Source organism: Echeneis naucrates, chromosome 16 (genome assembly GCF_900963305.1).
Source record: "Echeneis naucrates chromosome 16, fEcheNa1.1, whole genome shotgun sequence".
Classification (NCBI taxonomy): domain Eukaryota; kingdom Metazoa; phylum Chordata; class Actinopteri; order Carangiformes; family Echeneidae; genus Echeneis; species Echeneis naucrates.
In genome coordinates, this window is record NC_042526.1 from 13170558 (window position 1) to 13195255 (window position 24698).

Below are 24698 nucleotides of genomic sequence, written 5' to 3' on the forward strand. Positions count from 1 at the left end.
AATGAAATGCAGGGAAAATCCTCCCTTCAAAGCTTCCAAAAGAAACTTTTGCTTAAATCAATGTTGGCAAATATACTTTGGAGTATTATTTAAAATTTGCATTCATCAATGAATCTTTAAATTTAAATTTAAATTTAAATTTTAAAACCCAAAACAGCTAGTAAAGAAAATCAAAAAAGCTTTCAGATAAATAATACATCAAAATTCTGCACATTCTTCCCTGATCGCCTATTGTTAACTAGGATGAAATAGCTGGCTAGCATGCATTGGATAACATGAGTATGAATGCAATTTTTTGGGATTGGAAAATGAAAAGTGGAAGAAAGATTGAATATGTGATGCAGAGCTGCATAAAAATCACACTGTGCACAGAATAACCGAATATGTGCATAGGATTAGGAGTGTGTAACATCTGACTAAGCAGTGCTGAGGACTTGATGCAGACGGTGGCACAGTACCAGTGTGAAGCTCTTGGGGGAGGCAGCCCATCTCTTCACTGTTGTCAGAGGCCACTCCTGCACCACATCCTTAGTCTTCTCATCAACTCGCATCACAGATTCTTTGGTTATCCCCAGCAGCCGTGGCACCAGCTTATTTTTACCCTTCATCTTTTCCTGTCACATAGCACACGAGGCAATATTTTTGTCAGCGCTGAACACCTACACAGATGATTCATTCAAAGTACCAGTGCAAAATCCTTCTGCTTGAGCTGCCGTAACACACATGCTGGATCTGTGGCTTGATGCCCCAACTGGAGGAGGGAGAAGGGCAGCTGTGAAGTGACCCAGCGGAGTTCAGTCTTGTTTAACCGCTGTTTTATTGAGCAGGGTCTCCACAGGCTTTAGTCACTGTCAGGACACCAGCATGGTGCATCGAGAAGTGCTATCTGCCTGACCAGATCCAGTGCCCTCCACTCTCTACCCACTGAAAATCTATCACAGCTCACTTTAGAGACCAAGCCCACACTTGGCTCCCCTCCAGGGCTGCAGAGGACAACTCTGAAATTAGCTGAACATAGAAACATAGATACATTTTATGTTTCCAGCATTGTTGTGTTTTATCACTGAGTTAAAATGAAGAGATCTGAGAAAAGAATGAAGCCCATTATGTAGAACGGTTTTGAGGGTCAGGCCTCTTAAACACAGGCAGATAACATTATCCCGGTGTTCATGATATCTTCACACAAAGGTTTATTAAAAAACCTCCATTGTGTTTAGATTACTTGAACGTCACAAGTATCAAGGCTGTATTCCAGCAGGAAGTTCAGCTTTCTTTTCTCAAGTGGTGTCACTGAGAAATTATATTATTTTAAATAGTTAACCTTGATTATTGTTCGGGAAACAACAAACCACAAAAGAACATCAGAGACATGCACAGATATATTTACAGATGTATTTTTGGTATTTATGACTATGAGGCTTTCAGCTATAAAGAGTTTATCAGCACTGGTGATTAAAGATTGTTAGATGGGAAATTGAAGGTTACAACAAACTCTCAGATCTGCTTCAACAAAGCCAGGTCTGTGCTTTTGCCTCTGTTGGCATCAGAAACGGAGCTGGAGTGAATTATTTAAGTCTTGAAATCTCCATCAGTACATCTCCTTAGTGGAGGCTGACCGCACTCATATATGGAGATGCCAGTGCATTTACACACAAAGAACCCTGCAGACCACTTTAACTGTGCAGCCAAATATTCCATTTATTGTCCATTAAGGGCCCAGCAGACGACTGCGCTCTTCCTCGTTTTCCTTCCACTTGGGCTACTGTCAGAGAGCTTTTATAATACCTGCTGGTGCGACTTCATCCCATTCACATGCCTCACTTCCATTCCACTTTTGTGTTCGCCAAACCAGAACAGAACAAAATTGCTCTTGTCACAAGTATTTCACAGCACTGAACAGCATCACACGCGTTTCCACTCTGAAGCCTCAGATTTTTTATGATAGTGGGGTTTTTGGTGTTCTCAACAGGTTTTCATACTTGTTAGCACAACACAGCATATAGCAGAACTGCTTTCTCGCAGCTGCCACTCATCATCAGAGAAGCATTAAGTGACCATTTTCCACATCCGGATGTAAGATTAAACTGATATTGCTCAGTAATTGTCGAAGAAAGATTCTTGTTTATTACAACTGAAGCTTTATTTTCACAGTCTTGTCTCTCATTTACATAACTGAAGGCAACATAGTACAAACTGTAAATAAACTGCTGAGATCTACCAATGTGGCCACATCGCTACAACAAGGTTAAATGGAAGCAGTCAGTAGGTCAAACTAAACAAACCAACCATTTAGCAAGATTACCTACCCCTTTATTTGGAGGTGAAATGAAAAGCTGCTTTGTTTTCTATTTCAGATAAGTTCAGTATACCTTGCGGCTTATTTACAACCCCGATCATCTGATCGCTTGTGTCTCTTTTGCGCTGCGATCTCATGCAGCAAGCTTGGTGAGTGAAGTGCAGCCATAGCGAAGAGAAATACTGGCCCAAAGAAACAGATCCAAGTTGTAATTATTCTCTCTTTAGGGCCAGAAATCACATTTGGTGGCAATGTGGTCTTATTGTCTACTGTGATTATGAATCTAATCTCTGCAATAAATCTTTGCCGGAGTGCATTTGCATTGCTTTAAATCTTACTTTCACCAGGAAGAAGGACACTCCGTATGTCTGCAGGGACCTGGCGAGCTTCACATACTTCACTTTTGCCTCAATCTCCGTCATCTCTCCACAGTTCTTATGTTCCTGGTAAAATGACAGCAGTTACATCTCCACCTCAATTGGACTGATCATATCATATCTATGTTAAAATACTTCCTATAGGGGTGTAACTCACTATCTTAACTTCAATATAGCATTGGAACAGTGTAGTGTACATACTTGGAATATTTTCTTCTCAGATCCTCTCTGCTTGACGTACTCTTTAGGTAGGAACTCCTTCAGGCTATGGAGATAAATTACATTTTTACATGGTTACTGTTTTGAGCTACAGCATTTTCTGTTAACATACCTCTACATATGAGGTCATTCTTGCCCTGCTGCCTATATATCAGGAAACAGTTGTAACAGCTGACATCACTCTTGAGCTTTCCACTAGAGGAAATCCCTGAAGTAACTGCCTGTGCTGAAGCAGGAGATAACCACTGCATATGTACAGCTGTGAACATGGAAGAGCACAACACTCCACGCAGACTTATAGTGAATGTCGATGCATCTTTCTGAAATGAAAAGCTTACTCTACGAATCCGGGCTTGTGCTTGTACTCCACGTGGGGTCCGAACTGGATCTGAGCCTGGATTCCTGCGAACTCACACGCTTTATCAAAGGAGACGGGGTGGGATCCATTCAATATATCATCCCTAGCCTGAAGGAGACATGAGGAAGGGGGGGGGGGGAAGAAAAGTAAGTGAGAGGAAGACGCACACATACAGGAAAAGGATACAACTACAAAGGCAGATTTATCCAAAATTCACCCAGCAGAGTTCCATAATGAGCTCTCATTGTGTGCTTTGAATGAATCGTGGCTCCGTAGAAGATGTCTTCTAAGTGCATGACTAAGTGTATATCTACACCGGGAACATCATAATGGAGACTCTGCCACACAGGGGAGCGCAATAAGATTTGTTTGTGACAATAAAAGCCATACTACTGGCTTTCAAACATAACAACTCCAACAATTTGTCATCACAGCCCATTACATGTTGTTAAAGAGGAAAACGCATTACAGAAAGGCGTCAGTCTGTCACAATGCATCATCTGCATTAAGAATCGCCCTCTGTATGCAGTTAAAAATATAATGACAGATTTTTTTTTTCCTTTTACACTGAGCAAAGGTTCTTTTGTCCCCCTTGGTCCTGCTGAGGCATCCCTTATACTTTAATCCATTTTCACACAAGCTGTGAAGATGTTATCTTCACCATTTAGGTAGATCGAAAGGTAGAAGCTTCTGTTGACATCTTTCAAATGGCTGTCAGTGTGTGTTGTTTTCTCCAGAGGCAGTCAGCTCTGCTGCTCTCTCTCTGTCTTTCTCTCCTCTTTCACTCTCTTTCTAGCGTGCTGCTGCAAAATTAATGGAGGGGCCTTGCTGACAGTGAGAAAGAATCCATCAGCGCTTTTAGCATTAGCATATCAGTGCACAGCGTGGACTTGACTCATCCTTACGTCTCATTACATCAATGAAAACCTAAGCAGCAGCTTACTGCTGTAATGAGGACAACAATCTCCTCCACTCACAATCAAGTCCTTTCCCCACAGTGCAATTCACAGTGGACCACATAAGATCTTACTGAACACAAGAACACACTCTAAAATTAGCCCTCACACAAGCCATTTACTCTAATACGCACTGTCACTACTGTGTATTATTCCAAGATGCTGAGGAATGGGGGAACTACTGGTCAATATTGAGATGCAGATGTGTTGTGCTGAATTCTAATTTTATATTTCTACATGAATTTGACCTGCAGGTCCCTAATTGTCGCCTAGCAAAAAAGCCCCAGTGTGGGTTTGCAAGACTCTCCCAACCAGAACAACAGACTCACAAAGGTGAATTATGAAAATTTGAAATGAAGTGATTTACACGCACACTACTATGCACATACTCAGACATTGAACTAGTCTGCGTGAATTATAGTTTCATCTATGGTTTCAGAAACCTGGACAAGCCCGCTCTGGTATCAGGGTTTTTCTGCTGCATCCTCAGCTGGAGTTACCAGTGCTTTGACAGTAAAAGAAAGATGCATTTCATTAGGCATTTTTCTCATCTCTTCTATTGACTCCTTCATCCAATAAGATGAAGTCAATATCCAGCGGAGTGCACCCAGAGTGTTAAATCAGTCAATCCAAACACAGAGGATCAGCAAAATAGACACTTGTTTATTATAATAATGTAAACAAGCAGGTAAATGGGCTGTTTCACCATGATCGATGAAAATGTTATAATTCGTTAGTACTTCTAGCAATTAGTTGAACAGTTTGATTTGGATCATAAAGCTAGTTATTAAGTATCTGGTTTTAATAATCATGCTGCACCTGCGTGAATATGTTTGGACATTACGGGCCATCTGGGAGCCACACAGCTGTGACTGAGCCACTGAAAGCGATGCACGAATGAAACAGATATACATAAAGGAAGATCGCTGATCCTGCTCACATCAAAAGCAGGATAGACTGAAAAATACTTCCACACCAAACACTCACAATTTATTTATAATATCCAAAAAAATCATATCCTCCAGTTTATTATTTCTGGCTAATTATCATTGGCTGGATTATTTCACCAGAAAACCTCAGCTGAAGCAGTCAGTTAACAGGCATGTGTTTCTAACTGGTCCAATGATTGGGCAGATAACTCCAACATGTATATCAAGAGGCAAGACAGTATGTCCAGTTCTTAATTTTCTCATGGCAGATATGACAAGTGATGCCCGGCACTGGTTCTAGGACATTTTAGTAGAGCTGCATGAGTGGAAGTGAAGCACAAGACATCAGAAGCTGTGACACATACAGCCTGGGGCTATAACACCGAGGTCAACAAGTCCACCACGGCCCAGCAGAGCACACAGAGTATAATACAGCCATAAAAATAAATGCTGACGTCGAGGGACACTAAACCAACTGCACAGTGCAGTGTTCAATAAGGTCAGTTGCTATGCTATTAGTGAATACAGCATTTTCTACACAGATGACAAACTTCTGTTTGAGCACAAAACCTAGATGTTTGAAAAGATGATCCGAGGGCATTCCGATGACTCAGTTAGCCAGGCTGACCATACTCTTTTTCATTCATGTTTATTTTTAAATAAAGAAATTACCTTCTGTGGGATAGCAGGTACTTGGCTGACAAGCCTTGGATTCTACAATGACTTTTGAGTTTTGAGTATCCTTTTTTCAAAAGATACTAGTTTAGGTTTAAAGGCAAATTTCTTATCTGATCTGGTTTAAAATGTGCTCTACTAACTTTTTCTTTTCCTTTCAGAAAGAACTAAAGTGACTAAAAGCGGTGCTAAAGAACAAAACACATAGAGTGATGCTATTTCTATAGAGGTTTATCCTGGTTTATCCTTAGCACAAATACATGACAGAAAGGGAGTGGTCGAGTAGTAAAGGAGATTAGTCTGTTACTGGTAGAGTTGTGTGATTGTGTGTGTGTGTGTGTGTGTGTGTTGGGTGGGGGGTCATGGAAGCTTTAAATCATTAATAAACATTTGAGATCCTCACTGATTTGCAGTGATGTTCTGTCAAAGAAATGCCAGCAGTAATGTCATCATCAGCACAATCTCAATTCAATTACTATATAGTGCTGAGGCTCTAAGACTAACAGGAATTGTGAATGATGAAGGATATTAAAGAGAAAAATGAGGGGGCAGAATGAAGCTGTGTTTAAGAAAGAAAAAAAAAAGAGTGGAAAGAAGAAGACTGGTATGTTCAACTGGACTGAAGAGCTCTCTTCTGGCTGTTTGGCCGTATTAACACTGTGACAAATTAGAGCCACTGCTATGTGAAGAGTCTCTGTGATCTGCCTGTGTAACAATCCCAGCGTGTCTGTGTCTGTGTAAGAGAGCAAATGAGAGAAAGATAGATGGGGAAGGGCAACAGAGAAGCAAATGTAGGCGGGGACAGAGGGCAGGGATGTTATTCTGAAGGGAAATATGAGTCTGTGCTGAGAGGAGAGCACGATATGTACTCCACTGAAATGTGTGCCAAAGTGAGAGGGTGTGGATGTGTGTGATTATGTCAGAATGTGGAGGAGATGGAGCAGGAGGGGAGACAAGGGAAGGAAACGCAGGGTAAAAAAAACATAAAGGCAAAAACATGAGCAAGCAGACAGAAGGGAGGAGAGCAGCATGAGGGTGGCTAGCTGGATGCCTTTTATGAAACATGTTCAAGAGAGAGCAAGGACTGGAAAGATGGAGAGAGTCGAAAACAACTTATTTAAATTATTTTTGACATTTTTGATTATTTTTGGTATATTTCTTCCAGAGTTGTATTTTTTGTGTGTGACAGCATTCAATCATCTCTGACCTCTAGAAAGACAATACCTTTCCCATGATGTCACAGAGCAAATCTGTGTGTGTGTGTGTGTGTTTGGGTATTTAATTCCTGGTATCAGTGATGTCTCCTTTTTTCTGCTGTGAATACAGGGATATGCGCATTAAGCAAACTGACTCTGACAAAACTGGAAGAACTGGCAACTGCCGGAGAAGAATGGAGACAAAACAAGAGAGAAGAAACCCAACATAAACACACCTCATCCTGACATAACCCCCGACTATTTGTATCCAACCAGATGTATGCTGCGCAAATCCACCATCAACAGGAAGTGGTTAGTTGGTGATGTAACTCACGGCCAACAAAACCCTTACACCTCATTAACAACTGACAATGTTACATACAGCCTCCTAAAATCACAAACAGCCACTCACTACAACTTATGCAGTGCAGTTCAAACCCACAGAACATTATCTGAAGTTGCGGTGGAGAATTTTCCATGGACATCAAATATGTCATTTTTTGGGGAAAAGATGATGCACAACAAACCATGAATGTTTTCATTTGAAGGAACAGTGTAGCCATAAAATGTAATATTTTTCTCAGTGTAAACGACGTGAACTGGAGAGAAATATATGATGAATCGGTATCTTAAGGTAGCAGAATGAAAAGGAGTTCAACAACTGAACGTTACCCCTTCAACTAACACTTTCGGAAACAGCAGGCATGTTTTGGAGTTGAGAAAAAGAAGCAAAAATCATTGCCATTCCTCTGAGCAGTGTTTGTTTGATCAGATGTACGAAGTTTAAATTGTGTATTTTACAACTTACTCAAAGCTGGGTTAGCCTCAAGCACATTCCCAATGAGCCCTCCAGACCACAAAGAACAGCAGCACTGTCTGCCTCTGTGTCTGTCCTCAGATTATCCTCTAACAAAGACTCGTGCAACAGCAGGCCATTTCAAGGTGGGAGCCCAAATTGGGTTCTGATAAATGAACACTGTTCACCTTGCGATGCACAGCTAAGTGAAAAGAGCAGCGCTGGTATTCGTCGAGGAATTTAGCTGCAGTACCAAATATTTTCATATTAACAATGACTTTGGTTTTACTACTTGCAATGCCTTTGCCTTTGCAATGATTCATGTTCCTGTGACCCTGTGCAGTAGAACGGAGAAACAAGCAAAACCTGTCTGGACCACATCTGAGCTAACCACATTTAAGTCTGTCCAGTAACGGCCAAATGTTAGATGCACACTAAAACATAGTTATCGAGGCTAATTACACTTCTGTCTCAACTCCTTCTTTTCTGAAAAACAACTAAATAACACCCCCCAAAGAACTGCACTATGATTTATATGCTAGCTTGCTTGGACTTTGTTTTTACCAGTTGGGCCTTTAAAAATGAAGGCCTCAGTCTCCTCTCTCCACTGTTTTTTCTTACCTCAGCCTAATGGTATTTGCATCGAACTTACCTGAACATAGAGCAGGTTTAGCTGGACAGGGTCCCTTGAGTCCACGTTCTGGTCCGAATAGAAGAACTTGCGCCTGAGCAGCAGGGTCTCGCTCTCCTCCACCCCTTGTTCTCTGAATGTCCTGCTGTGGTCCAGCCAGTTCACTGCAAAAATCAATACACACACACACACACACATGCACACACTGTTACCACAAGCTTTGAAATTAATACACAATCACTACAAATTTCCTAGAGGAGACTACTGTTAGTGAAATTAAACAGACTGTTAAAAACTCATCAGAGGGGAGGATGGAGCAGTTTAGAAAGTCAATTCACCACATTAATCAAAAGAGAAATGAAAATTTCCACTGGACATGAACTGTCGTTTCTTTGCTTTACTTTCTGCCGAAATGAAAGCCTGTTTTCAGCCAAAGATGGGAGGGTGATTTATACATTCACATGTTTCAAAGTGTAATTGGTGTCCTCAAGGCAAAAGATAACAGTGGTGATTTCATTAAATTTTGATTGGTCCATGCAATAAATTAGAATTGAATGATAAAGCACATGACCAGATGATGATGCTGAATTACTGAATGTACTCGTGAAAATAAGAAGCGAAAAAAATGACAGCTCAGGAGGCTTTTACACTTACAGTCATCATCCGTGTGGAGTTTGGCTTTGAGCTTTTCCATCTTCCTCTCGTCTCGGAGCAGCAGTGTTCTGTCTTTCTTCAGCGTGCCCACGCCATCCTCCTTCTTGTCCTCCATCACCTCTTGAATGAGGGAGTACTCCTCATAGTTGGTGATTCCTGAAAAAGGGCACAAGTTAACCGGAGAGGATGAGATTCCTCCAGCTGGCATGATAACTGCCACCACGACAGAGAAACAATTTTCTTATGCTCTCTTTTCATCTCTTTCTCTCTGCTTTAAAACAGCAGTGAAGGGAAGCTCGTGCAGAGGCAGCAAACTAAAATGGGAGTCGAGGAGGAGAAGAAACCAAGCAGGAAGACCTACACCAAACAAACATTTTCCAATGAAGCTATCTACCCGACACTCATCCCTCTCCTCCTCACTCTGTTGAGCTTGATGGCACCCCATTGTAATTGAAATATACAGCCTCTATGAGGAGGAGGGGTACACACTTCACCGTTTATTCAAAACATTTTTGCTTCTGAACTTGATCAATCATGCCAATCACAAAAATGTGATCGGGATTTCATCAAGTGTACATGAACACTTTGAAGCAGTTAACTAATGCTGCACTTAACATATGAATCAATGTAACATAATGCAACTCAGTGGGAAGCCAAGTGGTATGCTGTGGACTAAAAATAAAATAGTGGATGAATAATTCAAGCCTTGGATGATGGCTTGATAAGATTCATACTAGCAGCACTGGGAGACTATCACTTACCTATTCTACTACAAATGGTGACGAGCAGCTCCCCAACAGTTTTCGAGTCATCCACCATGATGGTTTTAATGGCGCCATCCAGCATTTTAATCTTTTGCGGCCTTTGTTTCTTTTTATACTCCAAGATGTCCTGGGAAAAAGGAAGGGGAATCACTAAGAAATGTCTTCTCAACGTTCTTGACAGTAAACTGCAGTTGCTCCCGGTGAGCAGGGAGGAATGAATATATCAGGTGCTAAATATAAAAAAATTTAAATCACTTTAAAAGATGATAAGTGAAAGTGGCAGTTCTCCACCCCAGACTATACAACATGATCTTACTCCATTTCGCAGCATGTAGTAATCCAGGGTTCTTCCTGACTCGAGCCAGATCCCTTTCCTGGGATCCTCGTCAGACAAAAAGAGGCCATAATCTGAGGCTGAAACACAAGAGAATGCAAATAAAAATCCTTATATTTCCACATTATGCAAATTACTGTAAATTCACCAATCATGAGACAGCCATCAACCTTGTCCTGTCTGGGCTTCTGGGACTCTCTCTCTGATAATTCTGCAAGCATCATACACAGGTGTGGATGGCTCAAATTGCATCGTCTTCACCACGTTGCACTGGCGTACGCAGATCTTTAGCGACAAGGCCACCATCTTGGTGGATAGTATAATGGCCTCACCAACCTACACACCTGAAAAACACAGAGACAGTAACAGTAGATGAGAGAGAATAGATCTCCAACAGATCTAATCTCTGTTGTGGCTGATACCAACAAGTCATTATTGAAATGTCCTCACATAAAACAATCATAGTCGAAAGTGCAAACAGGAAGTCTCCGAGGCAAAACAAAACACTGTATGTCACAGAGCAAATCATCACAATTATTTTCTCTGGGACAATTCCACCAGTGAAATTGAGTATGTGTTGCACTGCGCGCCTGAATGGCAGCTCCTCATTGTTCCCTGCTGCTCTAATATTAAGGGGTTATATGTGTGAAGAGCCGCCGCCTGATTGCAGTGTGCGCGTAGAAATAGTTGAACTAAGACAAGCGACACGTTTCAGCACAAAAAAGGGAAAGAAAGGAGTGTGAATCTCTCAAATCAACAGGGATAACAGGAGACGAGTCAAAACACTGCTGTATAATTATTTGGTTACTTCAGGCTTGCACTCTCCCCCGATAGCAGGCTCCACAGAGACAAATGAATGGGTGTTTTTTTCATATCCTGGAGTTAGGGTGAATCAATTCAGGTATTCTACATAAAAAAAAAAAGATTGAGACTGATACTGCAGAGTGTGTCCTATTCATTGACCTTGGTTTCAACAGGGAGAGTGATGAATGTGATAAATCGGGTCATCTCCACCCAGGAGGCTCTCTGCCTCTTATTTACAATCTATCTCGCTGTTACTCTTTTGGAACAAAAATGAATCTGTAACACCTCCAAAACAAAACATTATCTCTTCGGGAGAAAATAGATGTATGAGCAGAGACTGAAGCTCCCAAATACTGATAGAACTATATTTGAGCTCTGTAACTATTAATGATTAAAATAATTATGCTTCCATTAAGACATCAAACTATTGTCAGAATGCACATCACTTGTTTTATCCAAAGGTCAGCAAGATGCATAGTTTAATATAATACAAGCTAAAGACACTTGAATAGAAGGAAACAATTGGCTAAAATAAAATTCTTTATCTGGCGACTGATCATTCAAACATTAATTTGACCTTTAATTGAGTCATTGTGTAAAACTCCAAATTTGACTGTAAAGTCAAAAGAATTTCAGAGTTATCTCCAAAGTTGGATATAAAGGTAAAAGTTCAAATCTTCACACTGACACAATTCAGATGTCAGCCACTCTGGGAAACAAAGACTTATTTTGTGCTCAGGACAGCTCGTCCACAGACTCCTTTTGAGCCAGAACAGAGGAAGTCTGAGAAGTAAATTTTCTATAATGATCGAGCCTGTTTGTGACTGTGTCTCTGTCATGGACATGGGTTCCTCACCAATAGACCCTCTTCTTCCCTGAGTTTTTCTTCATACAAAGACGGAAAGGGGAGCACAAAGAACAAGGGGTAATGGCGCCACATGAGCTCTCTTCTATACAGACTGGTGGAGATGCCCCACTGAGTTTTTGTCATCTAGTGCTTTCCACAGATACTTTCTTCTAGCCAAACGGCTTGAACCCCAGACTCAGAAAGGCAGCAGGTCACGTTGGCACATATGTAACCTCACAATATAGATTTACCAAATATATGAATGGTGCCAATAGAATGTTTGCATTTTTGCAGGACCTTTATGAGAAGTCACCTCCAAGGTATTTAGGAGAGGTATTTCTTCTACATTACTGAATATTGGCTGCCAAAGCAACAGTCACTTTAGGATCTGTAGCATCACTTACTTCAGTGAGAACGACAGAAACCACATGATGAAACCCAGGAGGATAATGGTAATCCCTAATCTTACAGTGGTGTGAGAGCACATTTTTCATTTGGAAAAAAAAACAAAAAACAAAAAACGGCAATGCAGCCAGCTCTTCATTAGCTCTGCTTTCAAGCATGGACAGATCTAGGTCTAAGAGAAGAGGAAAAAGAAACAACTCACTTATGCAAGTCCCAGTTTAATCCATTTTATTTCATTACCCTTCCTACATCACAGGGTAGATCTAAAAAAAATTTAATTTCAAAGTACTCCCATGACAATCACTCATCCATCAGATGAGCACACTGTATTGAGTTTGGTTTGTTTACTACTAAATAATAAGACATGAAAACGGGCAAAGAGCAGCTTGCTGTCGAGTCAGAACATGGACAATTCAATAGAGACTAGGGGAGGCAGGTGCCATCTGGAGAGGATGCAACTCTAATGATTGACCGTAATACCAGCAACAGCACAGAGCCCTGCTGTGATTAATGCAGCAGTCTGTCACATAAGTAAAGAGGCGACTGGACAGGAAACTTGAACATGATCAGTTTGTTTGGACTATTGTCAAAAAGCCTCAAACTGAAAAAAAAAAAAAAGATCACTGAAAACAAACAGGGTATAGATGAGAATGAACCACATTCTTACAGGGACAGCATGCAACATTGCTGTACAGGGCTATTTCAAAATTTTGCGTTTCTTTATGTGAGTGAATTCCAATGTGTTTTTTCCCTGCTGTCTAGAAAGGAGAAAACAAAAGCCAGGATCAGCTCTGCCGAAAGTAATACGCCTGGGCTACGTTGAGCCACAGCCATGATTTCCAACTGTGAAGAGCAGACTAGCTCTTTAAGGCTACTTTGAACATGTTCAACACAACAATCATATGACATTTACTGTCGAGTATTTTTCAAGGTCAGCCCATTAAAATGAGATCACAAGAGGAACAGTAATTCCCTGGTAAGCAAGGCGTTTTCGACTCAGCATTGGCAGTGTTTCTGAGCAGACTCTGAAGCAGTGCACAGGCAAACATCTCCTGTCTTACACAAACAGTAGCAATTACTGTGAGTTTAAAAACAGCCACTTTGTGATAAAAGGTAGATTAGTGTGGCGACTCTAAAGAAAATGCAACTATTGTAAAAGGTTGACTATTAGACTTTAACAGGCTGTGATGCAACTGAAAATAACCGTAAAGCTCATATTTAATAGCCAGTAAAGCAGCAGGCCTCCACTAACCTTAATAGAACATAAATACAGTTTGGGATTTACTATTCTTAACTATCTACAGCTTGGTGAGCCTTCATTATTGTGTTATTTAAGCTTTCAGTTTGTCAGTAATATTGACTGCAAAGCTGAGGACTGTTGAGAATAGCAGGATTAAAACACACACACATTCAGAAAATGCTAATTGGCAAAACTGCTCCACACCACACCTCCTTTTCACCCCTCCTCACATCCTGCACTGACAGCCTTTTATCCCTGCCTGATTGAAAGCAAGGTCAGCTTCCTGCAGGACTCTGGTCCGTCTCTGGAGACGGCTAAGTTTTCCTTGAACACGGACACTCCAGTGGTGGTTCACATAACAGCAAACAAGGGTCATTGTTTTGATCATCTGTGTATTCAAATCCAATATCCCTGCAATCCAGAAACTGCATTTCCATTCAGCTCCACGGTGAAGAGCCTTGTCAAGGTCAGATGCGCTATTTTCACCACGTTGCTTCTAAATTTAATCACCACTGTGCTATCATTCCATGCAATTCACATCCTCATTTGAACTGGTATATCAGAGCCATAATGGCGCACAAGAGGTAGGCATTCATCAACTGCCTTTAATACAGCCTTATTATGGCTACGGGGCATTTTTGATTTACAACAAACATATACCAAATGATTGTACATATATTTAACAGCCCAGGGCTGTAATTGAACACCGTAACACATGGGGCCACAGAAACACCATTTTATTAACTTGCCTTCATCACATTAAAAACATAAATGAGAACAGGATTATGGCACACTGATGCAAAAATCAAATATTCATAACAAAAGGACTGTGGATGGGTGGGGTTCACTTTTTAGAAGGTGTAGAGAGTGTGTATCAATATGGATAGACTGATTCCTTTAAAACCCACTTACATTGGATACTACCGGAACAATTCAGCAAGCTCCTGAGCTTTCACCTCACCATATCGCTTCCTCCATACTTTTCATAAATTAATCATTACCCTGGCAGAAAGCGGCTGTCACCGGACAGCATTATGAAGCAGAACTGACCCTTAATATTTAAGGTTCAACAGGATTACTATGAAAAAACTGTCATGTTATAAGTGGCTTGCACAGTATTATTTTTACTTAATAGGAGTGTTAGTCAAGCAGCGCTTGTCAATTCAGATGAAAGAAGAGGAAGAAGAAAAAAAAAGGAGCAAACAGACCTGCACTCTAAATTCAGAGCAGCTCACAGTTACACCAACTTATTTTTTGAACATTTAAAAATGAACCTTGCAGTTATCACTCACTCTGTGAGCTACATGCTATGCTCCTCAGCGACAGCCGCTGCTGTAATGCAAATTTGAGGGTAGTTATAGACTCTGACAGAAATTATGAATCTCACCCTTATCACGTGGGGGGAGAGAGAGCAGCTCCTCTTACACTAAAAATATCCAGCAAAGTGGAGCGTCTTCCAGGAGCACGGTTGAGAAAAGAACAGCCCAACTGCAGCAATTGAATAAATCTTTTTCTTCCCAATCTCAAAAGACAATGATATTTAATTATACTTACTCCTATATGGCAATTGATAAAGAAAAGTCCTTTTAAACCCTGAATTACAACTATTGAAGATTAGAAAACATTGAAAAAGCATAATAGTGGGTAATTCACTATTTTGGCTCGGTTGCAATATCAATATATTGAGTTTTATAACACATGGCATTGTCAATATGTACCATCCCTCATCCTTTGAGCTGTGAAGAATGAGGTTCCTAATGGATGGAGACAGAAACAGCAGCTAGAGGAGGAGAGCTCCACCCAGCAGCTACAGCCAGGCAGCCAATGAGCTAGACCCTCACTCTCTCAGTGGTTGGGTTAATAGTGACTCAGACAGATGTTATTCAACCATTTTTATTCCATTACAATCACAGATGGGTGCAGATGAACCCAAAATCACAAAGGGCTCAACCCACAATGATTTTGTTATTATTATGGGCTAGATTTGTAACCATACGATTCCATTTACAAAATCTGTCTTCTGGTCCAGTAGCCTACATCTGGATTGAGATTGATGACTAATCCAGGAGATTAGGTAATGATGGAACAAGGAACGTGTTCAGAGTCAAGCCTTCACTTATTTGGAATCTAAAAATATGATTAGGTCCAAAGGACAAAATTAATGTATTTCATGGTCTCATATAGAACATATCCCAAAAAAAAGGCATATTTTTCCAATTGTCATTTTTTTCCTTTTCCATCTTTATTTATTCCACAGAAAATATTTTGCACTGTGACAGCTGTATTCATGGCTGCTATTAGAAAACACTGAACAGATGCTTGTCAAATGACATCACCCAATCAAGTGACATCCCACTCAATCTGCACAGGTTCTCCTAATGTTCTGAAGAGAGAGGGGGGGTTGAGCTTGATTATGTTCAAATTCCTTCTAGTTGCATCATGAAAAACCCTTTTCCTGGTTCATACTAAGATAAGCACAAAGACAAAAAAGCCACTCCCACAAAAAACTATTGTAAAAATACGCCAGTGCTTAAATGGAAACATAGACATGACCTAAAATGTATAGATTAAAGCCAGCTTGGTCACTACGTGTTCTTCAGTTGAACAAATCTACATATTTAGTCCAAGTGCACTGCAGCTTTCCACAAAATATGAGATTGTTTTTTTTCTTTTTTTTTAACCTGATCAAATCCAAATCCAAATAGTCTAGTTTCTATTAAGTTATGTTATGCAAATAAAGCTTCAGCAGACGTCCTCTTAGAAGAAACTGGGTCTGGTTAGGGCCTGATATGGCAGAAACCACAAGTTAATATGAAAAAAGTGCTTTCATTTCCCAAACTTTGCTTCAATGAATATTCTGGGGGGAGGGGGGGGGGGTGCTGATTTGAGCTTTTTTTGTTTTGTTTTGTTTTTTCTGTGACACTTGAGAGAGAAATACAAAACTTAAGCCATTTCAAAATACGCATTAAGCAGATTAAATGAATGGAAACGCACCTTGGGAAACAGCACCTTATTTGTTTTCTGCTACAGCCCAATTTAAATGTGAATTTTGCTGCTCCTTACCAACATTGATGTACTATACAAACTGATGTCTTGGACTTCCAAACATTGTCAGCAATGACAAACCTTTCAATCCACCTCCTCTTTAATAATACTTATCAGAGAACACACCAGACGGTTTGCCAAGAAATGAGATGTAGTCTATGAATTGTAAGTGCACTGTACTTTATGCTCATGGCTGGATTACACAGATCAGAGGAGGAGACAGATGAATTGTGCTTGCAGGTATTCCTTATGGTTGAATTCATATGTAAGGGATACTAAAACATGGACATGTACCCACCAGTGCCAATTTATGCAAAGAGAAAAAATAAAATTCAACATAAAAATACATTAAGATTATATTCTATTTAAGTAGAATTTGTTAGGTTTATAATGCTGGAAGAGCATATCTTCCTATAGATTCTCTCAGCCATCTCACTGAAATTGTTTGAAGGTCTCATCTCTGCTCTCTCCTACTCTTCACACTGTGATAGCAACTTCAGTATGCGCCTGTGTTTCAGTAGAACAAAAGCGAAATTTAGTTTTATCAAACATAAAGAGACAGACAAGGGAAGATGAAGCAGCAGCAAGAAAAGACTCTACAAATGTCCTTAATGTGAGAACATACATGAAATCCCTGCGACAGAATTACATCATTCAGTCTAACACTGCCTTCACCTTAAAAGAAACTCGAACTGATGCAGCTTTTACTTGCAAAGAGCACCAGCCTGCATGAGCTGCTTCCCTTCTTTATCATAAAACAAAGCGTGGGGAAAAAAAACAATAACAAAAGTGACCATCCTGCAGAGGGTCAAGATGAGTATCACACCATACTCAGACACCTCTGGCCCCCTCCATCGGATCAGCGTGGAGTGTCATGTCCTGTAAGTCAGGTGACTCCAATCTCTTGTCTATTCTGCCTCCCCATTGCTGAGCCTCTCTCTCTCACACTTCTGAAGGCCTACAACCACTTGCATGCTGATTATAGTATCAAGTGCAGTGGAACAGAACATGCACTGGCTTTACTCCAAAGTGTGCTATCCCAAAGGACACTATCAGCATTTTATTATACTCTGGTATGCTGCAAAGGATGAGACATGGCATGTAAGGGCGGATGTTCACTGTTCTGTCTCTTTGAGCACAACCAAATATTTAGCTAAGAACACTTATCATTCTAATTCCTATTACTCTCTCCTCTTGTGTTATTATCTGTGCTTTCAGTAAGCTTATTGGAGCATTATAAAAAGAAACACTTACAAGCATGGGGATCTACAACAGTATTAAAGTGGCCTTTGTAGGCATAAAATCCCCTGTTGGTGGTGACTGAAACCATGTTGTTCCATGAGAGGAGGTTCAGGCAGAGGCCGTGTTGTTGGCCCATTGTTTTCAGATCAGTGACTCTGCCCACAGTTGCCATGGCTGCTGCTGTGCCCACCTTTTCCTGGACATATAAGGCTGGACAGCAGCGGTGGCCACATCCACTCTGGCCTGAGGTTCACGGCTGCGAGTGCTTCCAGGGTCACTTGGATGTGGGGTATGCTCTGCAGTGTTTTAAGTATTCCAGCTTTTAAATGTCAAGCAAACAAGGTCAAAGAAAGAGGGCTTTGACAGTTTAAGGGCTGCTTTATGTGGGGCTGTGTTTACATGACTATACAACCCCAGTTTCATCCAGAGGGCCTGTCAGCTATCTTGTCACATGTACATGGAAGTGTTGAGCAGAAAAAGAGATTGAGGGAGTTGACTCTGATTCACTTTGATAGAGCGTGTCTAAAAAATTTAAATAGTTCTCTAGAAAAGTGTCACTTCAGTTTCACTGCTTTGTTGATGGTTCTGTGGAGGAGAGCCGCGGTAAGAGATGTGAGAGTCATCAGCCGGTGCATTAATCCCTACGGTGTGGTGGAGGAGTCATATGTGTGACAAAGACAGACAGAGAACGTACAGAGAAAGATGAACCTTTTTTCTCCCCTCAATTAGCTTAGCCAAATAGCTTTCTATGGTCGGTTCCTCCCAGAATGAAAAATGGCCCGTCAACATCTAGAGCGGACAATAAAAGTTGAAAGCAAACTGTGTAAGGCAGAGGCAAACGATGAACTCCATTATTCTGTTAACATGGGAGTACATTCCAGGCACAGTATCATTCTGCGACTCCTTGCAGCTTTGTTTTTCTCTCAGCAAGGACTAAAAGCACTGGAGAATCTGATGTTTAAATTGGCTGGAGAAGGCATATACAAGTTTCCCTCAGACAAATACTGCACACTTCAGAAAGTTCTCAATGCACAAGCTGTGTGCAGGAGTCCTGCTGGCAAATCGGGGGTCTGAAGACCCCCACTTTAAAAGGCATACATGTTTTCAACAGGGTATTTTTTTCTGGTCTGTTCTCCTGTTACAAGGTGAGGAGAGGCGCTGTGTAAAATCAGTGTTTCTTATACACTAACAACTTTCCTATTCATTTGAATGAGAAAGTGTGTCCAGACTTTTGACTGGTAGAGTATGTGCTTGTCTAACTAATATCATTTTGAGAGAAGAGCCAAATTCAAGATTTTTTACAGTAATAATAATAATAAAAACATAGTGAATACAGAAAATAAAAAGAGATGTAAGGAGCAACAAAAAGTTTTCAAAAGTAGTAACAAGCTGGAAAAATTCTAAGTAAACTTTAGGATTCTGGCATAAGAAAGCTGAATTTCAAACTGGTCTACTTTATTTATTTTTCCATAAGTGGATGAGAGAAATGCCTCACTTTACTTTTTTCAAAGTAAAAATCTTGATTTCTGGGAAAAAAAGGAATAATTATGCAATTACACTAACAACTGCTTATGCAATTGTTACGATTCAGCCCTGGGCTCTGGTTTGGTCACGTGGAACATACAATACAGAGCAAAATGGTGATAAACTTTTCAATTCAGGGACACATAAATTACACACTGTACAGCTTTTCTGCCAACATATAATTTCTTATGAGTCTTATGAGTGTTCTCACTGGATTTCCAACCCCTACACAAGATCCAAGTGTTTCTGATTACTAGAAGTAAACATCTCTGGCTTAAATCTGCCTCATAAACATCTGGTCAGCTAACCACCCACACACACACAACAAGGATATCGTTAGCATATTGCGCAACAGGGTCAACTGAGAGAACCATGCTGACTACTTGAAATTCTTTTTGTGCATGCTGTCAGCTCAGTGTCATGCAGACAGAGGGGAAACACAGCTGTACACCTCTGGACACAACTTGCAGCTGGAGCTACAATGGAGACGGAGTGTGGAGCATGCAAGGGATGCTGCCATGGTTCGTTAAGGACTCGCAGCCTCACTATTTCATGCTCCACATCTGCTGGTTGCCATAGCAACCTGGGTTTTGGGTAATTCCCAGGTCAGGCGACTTCTGTCAGCTCCCAAGAAAATGAGAACGGGGCCTTTTTCTGTGCAGTGCAGTCTAGAAAAGAAACCAGCAAATAAGAAAAGACTCTGACTTTCATTATTGGTTCATAAGATGGTCTCAGAAGTGTTTTCAATGGCTACAAACTCTACCAAACGTTTAAAGACGCAAGCTGTTACTGCTACAGATGAGCTGGAGTGCACTTTATCTGAACTTGTTCCATGATTTCTGGTGAGGTTAAAAAAAAAAAAAAAAAGAAAACGAGCAGAATGTGTTCAGGAGGTTGAGTAGATGAAAATACAAAATAAAAGCCAGGCAATGTGCAACACTATGATTACTGCTGAATCATAGCTTTAGCAATTCAGCAAAGCCTAAGCTACAAAACCAGAGGCAACAAAAGTGAGCACACACCTCTCCAGCACAGAGTAATGCTTCATTTGTAAATACAGTTGCAGTTCCACTGATCACTGTGCTCTCTCTGCAGATTTGTGAAGATAAACAGTTTCATTTGTGCACCATTGTTTAGGATTTTTTTTTTTTTTTTCAAAAACACTTACAGTAATCACAGAAGGCAAGTTTGCCATTCACTACATGGGTTAGTGTGACCCACAATAAATGGACCAGAAACCTTTTTACAATGGTTTACAATTACAGGCTGGTCATTATGACAGCATGGGTGCAGTTGAATAACCCAGTGAGGGTTTTATATAAACTGAAGCAGCGGGAGCCGATCATTAGGGAGGAGGCATCTGCAGTCGGGTCCAGTATCTCAGCCGGTGCCTGTGTGAGAGGTTCACCGTCCCATTGGGGAACTCCAGGGGAAACATACCGTGGGCCAAGTACTCCCGAGTTCCCTGCTCTTTAACCTGATTACTGTAATAAGCTTAAATACTGTTGGATGCCTAATATCTAATGTGGGTGCAGAAAAACATATAGACCTTGCTGACTCTCGCTGGCAGCCGAAAGCCGAGCTCATCAACAGGCTCAAAACCAGCACAGCGAGAAGGCTCATTGGCCATAGAAATCATTAGGGTAATGGATGAGATCAGGAAATTGCAATTTATTTTTGACGGTGAAGAAGGTTTAAGGGGTACCTCAGAGAAAAATTGTCAAAATGCCAAAGAAGCAATGTCAGACACAAGAGAAATATTCACAATGAAATGGAACTTGTGATGATGGAAGCCCACACTCCCCTTCAAGTAAATACTTTGACCTCGATTTAAACACAACACGGCGGAATCGTGATCACCGCTTTTGGCTTACAACAAGAAGGTTGCAGGTTTGGTTCCCGGGGCTGGGGCCTGTCTGTTCTCCCTGTGGTTTCCTCCCACCGTCCAAAGACTTCATGTTTAGGTTAATTGGTGACTTTAAAGTGCTTGTAGGTCTGAGTGTGAGGTGTGAGAGGTTGTTTGTCTCTGTCTGTCTCTGTGATGGACTGGTGCCCTGTCCAGAGTGACCCCGCCCTCGCCCAGCACCCCCCACCCCACGACACAGAAACGGACAAGCGGTAGAAGATGAATGAATGAATGAACATTCAAAGAGTCTCCTGCCTCCTGCAATAACGTGAGAAATCAATGTATACACCTCATTAGTCACTACTACAGACAAATGCTGACTCCATCTGCATAATTGTATTATTTCAATGGATCATCTGAACCATTGGTTTATGGATAATTGTTCACACACAATCTGACAAACTATCACAGCAACGGTGTCAAGATTTAACCGACCGTTCAGATTCTAAGGAAGGCATCATCAGAGGAAACTGTTACATACAGAGCGTCTAAAAATCAGCCCTGGGCATCAAGCATGGCTCCAAGGTCTACAATCAGATAGAAAATCACGGTCTGTGTAATAAATGATCCCTGAAGAAATTACCAACTCATGGATATCCTGCCAGGCTGTTTCACTCTCATGGGTATTGAGATGTTCGTTGGTGTTGTTGTTGTAATATATCTGCCTCTTGCTTCCAGATGCAGGTCTAAATTATGATAAATAGACTATTGAGATATGTTCACAATAGTATATGTTGGATAAATACCATTGTACAAATACAAAGTAATTAACATTTTTCTAGTTCCATATTTATGGATGTCAAGTTATCAGTGTGCATACTAAAGCTTAAAAAAAACAAAACAAAACAGGAAAATAAATCATTCCATTAACACTGTGGTAAACAAATTTGGCAAAGTATACAAAGATTAGATGTATTGTACTTATGTAGGAGGACAAATGGCCCATGCTCGAGTTTGCTGAAAACAAGTCATTTCTTTCAGACTAAATTGTTTCCAATTTTGGGCTTATTTTTATATTTGTATAATTAATGTCTTAGAACCCTGTAGCCAATTTAATATTCATAGAATAGTGCCAAGAAAACAGAATTAAAAGTGTACATATTTAATTGCAATGCTTCAGCAAAAACACTTGGAACATACCGGAGGATGAAGAGGATGAAGATTGCAAGCTTCAGGCATTATTAGTCATTTTCAGAGGTTCTGTGCATAACAACCTTGCAAATAAAGTGCATTTAAACAGGAGTGTGGAGGATTCTCCACAACCACTGTGATCAACCTTCATAGTATTCTTGTGCACATTTTATTTCATATGATCTCAAAATATGCAAGACTTAACAATAGAGGACAAATACTTTTACCCAATTAATCTAGAAAACAACCAAAATAGGAGTCAAAAACCACCTGGCAATCCAAGGAGGGTATCTAAATGACTAGTGGGCCAAAATTTTTAATCATTTACTTTTTATCTCGTCAATCCAAGTCTGTCTATAAAGACGGAGAATCTGGTGAAGGCCAACTCCAATAACACTTCTGTTCACATATCAGGTACTATATTTATTTCACATCTCCATGGCTCATACTGTGCTGATTAAAAATCCATGATGCCATCATAATGCAACATAATACCATGATTCAGATACAAAGGAGCCAGCATCCTTCGCCGAAAACCCTTGATTAATGCCAAACAAAGAAAATTAGTGACTGAGTCGTTTGGAAAAGAAAATAGAGACATCTCTTCTAAATGACTGGGGATGCTGTGTCCCTTCAATTACACCACTCATTGTCTCACAAATCTGCATGTTTATTCTCCTTTATCCTCCAAAAGAGGGGCAGCGTTTCACAGTGTCGAACAACACTATTCCTTTGGGGATTGTTTGTTGGAGCATCTAATGCGTGTACTGAAACACAAAACTGAGAGTGGAGATGAAATGTGACATTTCATCTCAAGGTTACTGAGAGTTACACCCATTGCTGGTTTACCTGAAGTCCTCTCAGTGCTCAGTAAATAATGAATATTGGGAGGCAATTTTGAGGACCTTGAAAAACATATCCTGACTGTGAAATCTTAACTACAGAGGGTAACAAAAGCCATTGTTAATCCTTTTGGAGAGAAATTGCAATTTGCATCACCACAATACTTTCTTTATTATCAAAGATGCATCTACATTCAATTCCTAACTCCTAGAGCTGAAAGGATGAGAGCATGAAAAAAAAAAAAAAAATACAGCAGTCACACTTTTGCATGCTAATCTCCATTTCCTCAATAACAGGCTCATGTCCACAGGAGAACAGGCTCATTTTTAAAGACACCGCAGTGTTGCAAAAATTACCTGAAGTCTCATGCTGTTCTCAGTTAGCTCTCTCTGACCAGCGCTAGTCAGCTAAAGAAAGTGAACTGTATGAGACGCAATCCTACCATTTCTGCCTGAAAACCAATTTTGAGCCATTTTAACTGTCAGTCGCTGTGCATGCTATACAGACAATATAGTAAGAGGAAAATACAGCAATACAGCAATATAAAAACGGATGATATTCAGCTTCTGTGAATGAATATATTCTAGTCTGTTTTTAGCAGCATGGCTGCTCCATCTTCTTGGCCCTGACTGAAATATCTTAACAAGGACGGATGAATTGCAATGAAAGTTTCCTATTGACCTTTGTGATCCCCTGACTTTTGATCTCATGCCATCATTTGATTAAGTGTTTGCTTTTGAATTTTTTTTTTTTTGTTTTTAGTTAAATACCTGCAAAACAAATAGCACCCCTCTAGCCTCAGCTTTACTTTGTGATTAGAGCTAAACACCAAACGTCAAAATTCTTAGACGTTAAACTTGAATGAAGCTGATGAAACTCTGGGTGCAACATTATACCAAATTTATTTTCCACATTAACTCTTTACTATTGCTTCACATATGTATACGTTTTTGCAAAAATGTTTTGAACAAATTCAACTAATGGGGCCCATAATATTTCAGATAGCTGAATGCAACTTTGATGTTGAAGATCACAAAAGTCTCTTTCATAGTTTTCACTTAATCTGCTAGTAATTTCTGTCTATTGCATGTTGATTGCTCACTACAAGAACATAACTTACCACCATGCTCACACAACCAAAGTGACTTTACAATTCATAACTGCATTTCATGCTGCAATCCCTGTATAAGTGTGATGGGTAATTTAGCATTCTCGTGTGGCTTGCTGCCATAGTCAGTGTACCAGAGGTCATTCTTGGGGCTGCACAATGCTGATTGCTGTCAGTTGTGAGTGACCTAACTACTGTGGAGCTCAGCAGTTTTCCACGAACTCTCATGCTTTCTGAGATCCACTAATTGCCTCAATAAATTCTGCCACCATGGCACATAACTCATTAATGCTAACACAGACTTCCAATTAGTTAAGTAGAAGCATTCAGCCAGCCGATAACTTGGGTACTTATTATTTCTGCTTTTTGAGTTGCTATGATAACATTTCATTATCTACACTAAACACAACAGCTACCC

General features: G+C 40.4%; 1 protein-coding gene across 2 annotated transcripts in view; it reads right to left on the bottom strand.

The window, feature by feature from the left end:
- Positions 1-24698, bottom strand: part of tln2b (talin 2b) — a 74409-nt gene that overhangs the window by 35474 nt on the left and 14237 nt on the right. For both annotated transcript variants that reach the window (XM_029522797.1, XM_029522796.1), the window contains exons 2-10: positions 10356-10529; positions 10168-10265; positions 9849-9978; positions 9088-9243; positions 8455-8597; positions 3231-3358; positions 2875-2938; positions 2635-2739; positions 459-614 (exon numbers count right to left, since the gene is read on the bottom strand). In XM_029522797.1, coding sequence (XP_029378657.1) covers positions 459-614; positions 2635-2739; positions 2875-2938; positions 3231-3358; positions 8455-8597; positions 9088-9243; positions 9849-9978; positions 10168-10265; positions 10356-10491 — 1116 coding nt within the window. In that variant the 5' untranslated portion in view covers positions 10492-10529. The remainder of the gene's footprint in view (positions 1-458; positions 615-2634; positions 2740-2874; positions 2939-3230; positions 3359-8454; positions 8598-9087; positions 9244-9848; positions 9979-10167; positions 10266-10355; positions 10530-24698) is intronic.